Raw genomic sequence first — 2350 nt, 5'->3', positions numbered from 1 at the left:
GAGGGGCAGTCCAAGACAAAGTGAGGACCAGGCCTGGGAAGGCAGGGGTCCCACAGTACTAGATCACTAACCCGAACCAGGCTCTAGGCCCACAGAACTGCAGGGTCTACACTGGTTTCTTACCTTCCTACAGTTTCTTTTCTTTTCTTTTTTTTTTTTTTTTTAAGGTTTTTGCCACAGGGAGCGCACGCTGGCCAGAGAGAGACAGTGAGAAGGAAAGTGAGAAATCACCCCGCAGGAGGGATGGCCACGCTGCAATCCTTTCTCCTCTATCCTCCTCCTGGGATGTTGGGCATGCGCGCACATGTACCCAATGTGTTTCAAGCCACAAGATCTGAGACTCAAACTGCAATTGGCCACACGGGAGTCCAGCGCCTTAACCACTATGCCACCTGCTGGCCTGACTCTATAGTTTCTCACCTCCTGCTCTCACATTAGCTGAATCCGGTCTCTGCCCCAAATGGTCCCCTAGCGCTGCTCTTGCTGGGGTCCCTGCAGCCTTGACATCACTAGCCACTTGCGTCCAAATTGCTTTCATCCTTCCCCTTGCCTCTCTGCCTGCTGCTCCCGTCAGGGCTGCGGTCTTTGTCAGGTTTTTCCTCGCCTCTCCCTTAAATGTGAAAAGTCCTGTGGCTGGAGGACTTGGGACCCTTCCAAGGGGCCATATCACCTCCTCTAGTGGCCTCAGTTTCCCATCTGATGACAAAGCCCTCATTTCTGTCCCAGCACCAGCTGCAGATCAGGAATCCTGTGGCTTCCTAATACCACCCCTTGGACATCTGGGTCCACCAAACCCCACACAGGCCGGAGCATCTGCCCAAACCTGCTGTCCTCTCTGGTCCTGAATGAGGACAGTCCCACCATGGCCCTGCCCTGGCCAGGGTCCCGGACCTTGTCTTAGATGCTTCCTGCTAGATGACTCTCCAGTTCCGTAACCCATCTGCTCAGCTTCCAGAATGTCTCTATCACCCACTTCCACCCCCTGCCCCCAGCCCTGCCCTGGCCCAACTTGTCATCACCCACCCAGGTCCCTGTCCTGGCTTCCCTCTAGGTTCTTAGTTTCAGTCTCTCCTTATTGTTTACACTTTTCGTAGTACCAGAAGGATCTTCCTATAAAGCCCAAACCTAACCCTGTCCTTCCCTATACAGAATCCGCCATCGCTCCCCTGCATCATCAGGCCAGAGTCTGAACTCCTCAGCCTGGAGGTCCTGGACCCTGCTCATCCGCCTGCCTCACCTCTGCCACAGCACACCATGATGCATGCAAAGCCCTTGTTTGTGCTGTGCCCTCTGCCTGGGACAGCTTTCTTTCTGCTCTTTGCCCAATTATCTCCTTTAAATGGCATTCTCAGAGCACATCTCCTCCTCCAGGAAGCCCTCCATGACCACACCCTAGGCTGTCAGGTACCTCTTCTGGGCTCCCACAGTCTCCAGGTTTCCGTCAACACCACGTCCTGGACACTCTGGAATATCCAGAGATATATCTGCCTCCCAATGGACTCCAGGTCCCTTAAGAACAGGGCTCCGGGCCACCACTTCACCCAGCACAAGCTATGCCCAGAGTGAATGCTTAAGGAATGTCTGTTGACTGAATGAAGGGCCAGTCTCAGCCTTCCCCAGGGACCTCAGACTAAGCAGGAGAGGGTCTCCCCTGAGACGAGGCATTCACAACTCCGGGCCCCTGCCAGGGCCCCCCAACCCCCACAGACAGAGACGAGGGCAAGGGCCCAGGCCCAAGCTTAGAAAAATAGGACTTTCTTGTTGTGCCCCAGTGCCCCGACACCCTCCCCATCAGTTTTAAAAACCGTGAGCAATTTGGTGAGTCCGAGGCCAGGTCCCACAGGGTGTCTGGGTCCTGCTGCCCCTGGGGCCAGAAGAGCCATAGACGTGGGCACCCAGCTAGGGTCCTGCAGGTTCGTGGCTGGGCCCCCAGGGCTCGCAGTCCAGCTGGACCACGGTGTGGCCCCTGGGCACCGAGGGCTCAGGGACGGGCGGCGTGGGCGTGGGGCCCAGGGTGCCGTTGGTCTGGGAGCAAACACTGCTGACGGGCGCGGGTGTCTTAGCCTTGCCGGGAGGCTGGCCGCCGTGCACCTTGTAGCGCATAAGCAGCACGAAGATGAAGACCAGCACCGAGGCCACGATGACGCCACCCAGCGCGATGATCATCGTGCCGCCCAGGAAGGGCGCGTGCGGGGCGCCGCAGGGCCGCATGGCCGGCTCGGTGGAGAAGCGGGCGCAGCCCACGGGCCGCGTGGCCGTCAGCCCGGTGGCGCCGTCCTCGTACACCGCCAGCACGCACAGATCGTAGGTTCGGCCTGATGCCAGGTCTGTCAACAGGAAGGAGCGGCTG

General features: G+C 58.3%; 1 protein-coding gene across 1 annotated transcript in view; it reads right to left on the bottom strand.

Moving 5' to 3' along the window:
* Positions 1 to 364: 364 nt before the first annotated feature.
* Positions 365 to 2350, bottom strand: part of LRFN3 (leucine rich repeat and fibronectin type III domain containing 3) — a 9716-nt gene continuing 7730 nt past the window's right edge. The window contains 1 exon segment of the mRNA XM_027769528.1: positions 365 to 2347. Within this exon segment, the coding sequence (XP_027625329.1) occupies positions 1900 to 2347 (448 nt within the window). The 3' untranslated portion in view covers positions 365 to 1899.

Source organism: Tupaia chinensis, unplaced genomic scaffold (genome assembly GCF_000334495.1).
Source record: "Tupaia chinensis unplaced genomic scaffold, TupChi_1.0 Scaffold149922_1, whole genome shotgun sequence".
Lineage (NCBI taxonomy): Eukaryota > Metazoa > Chordata > Mammalia > Scandentia > Tupaiidae > Tupaia > Tupaia belangeri.
The sequence above is the reverse complement of the archived record's forward strand: the minus strand, read 5'-3'. Positions and strand labels throughout refer to the sequence as shown.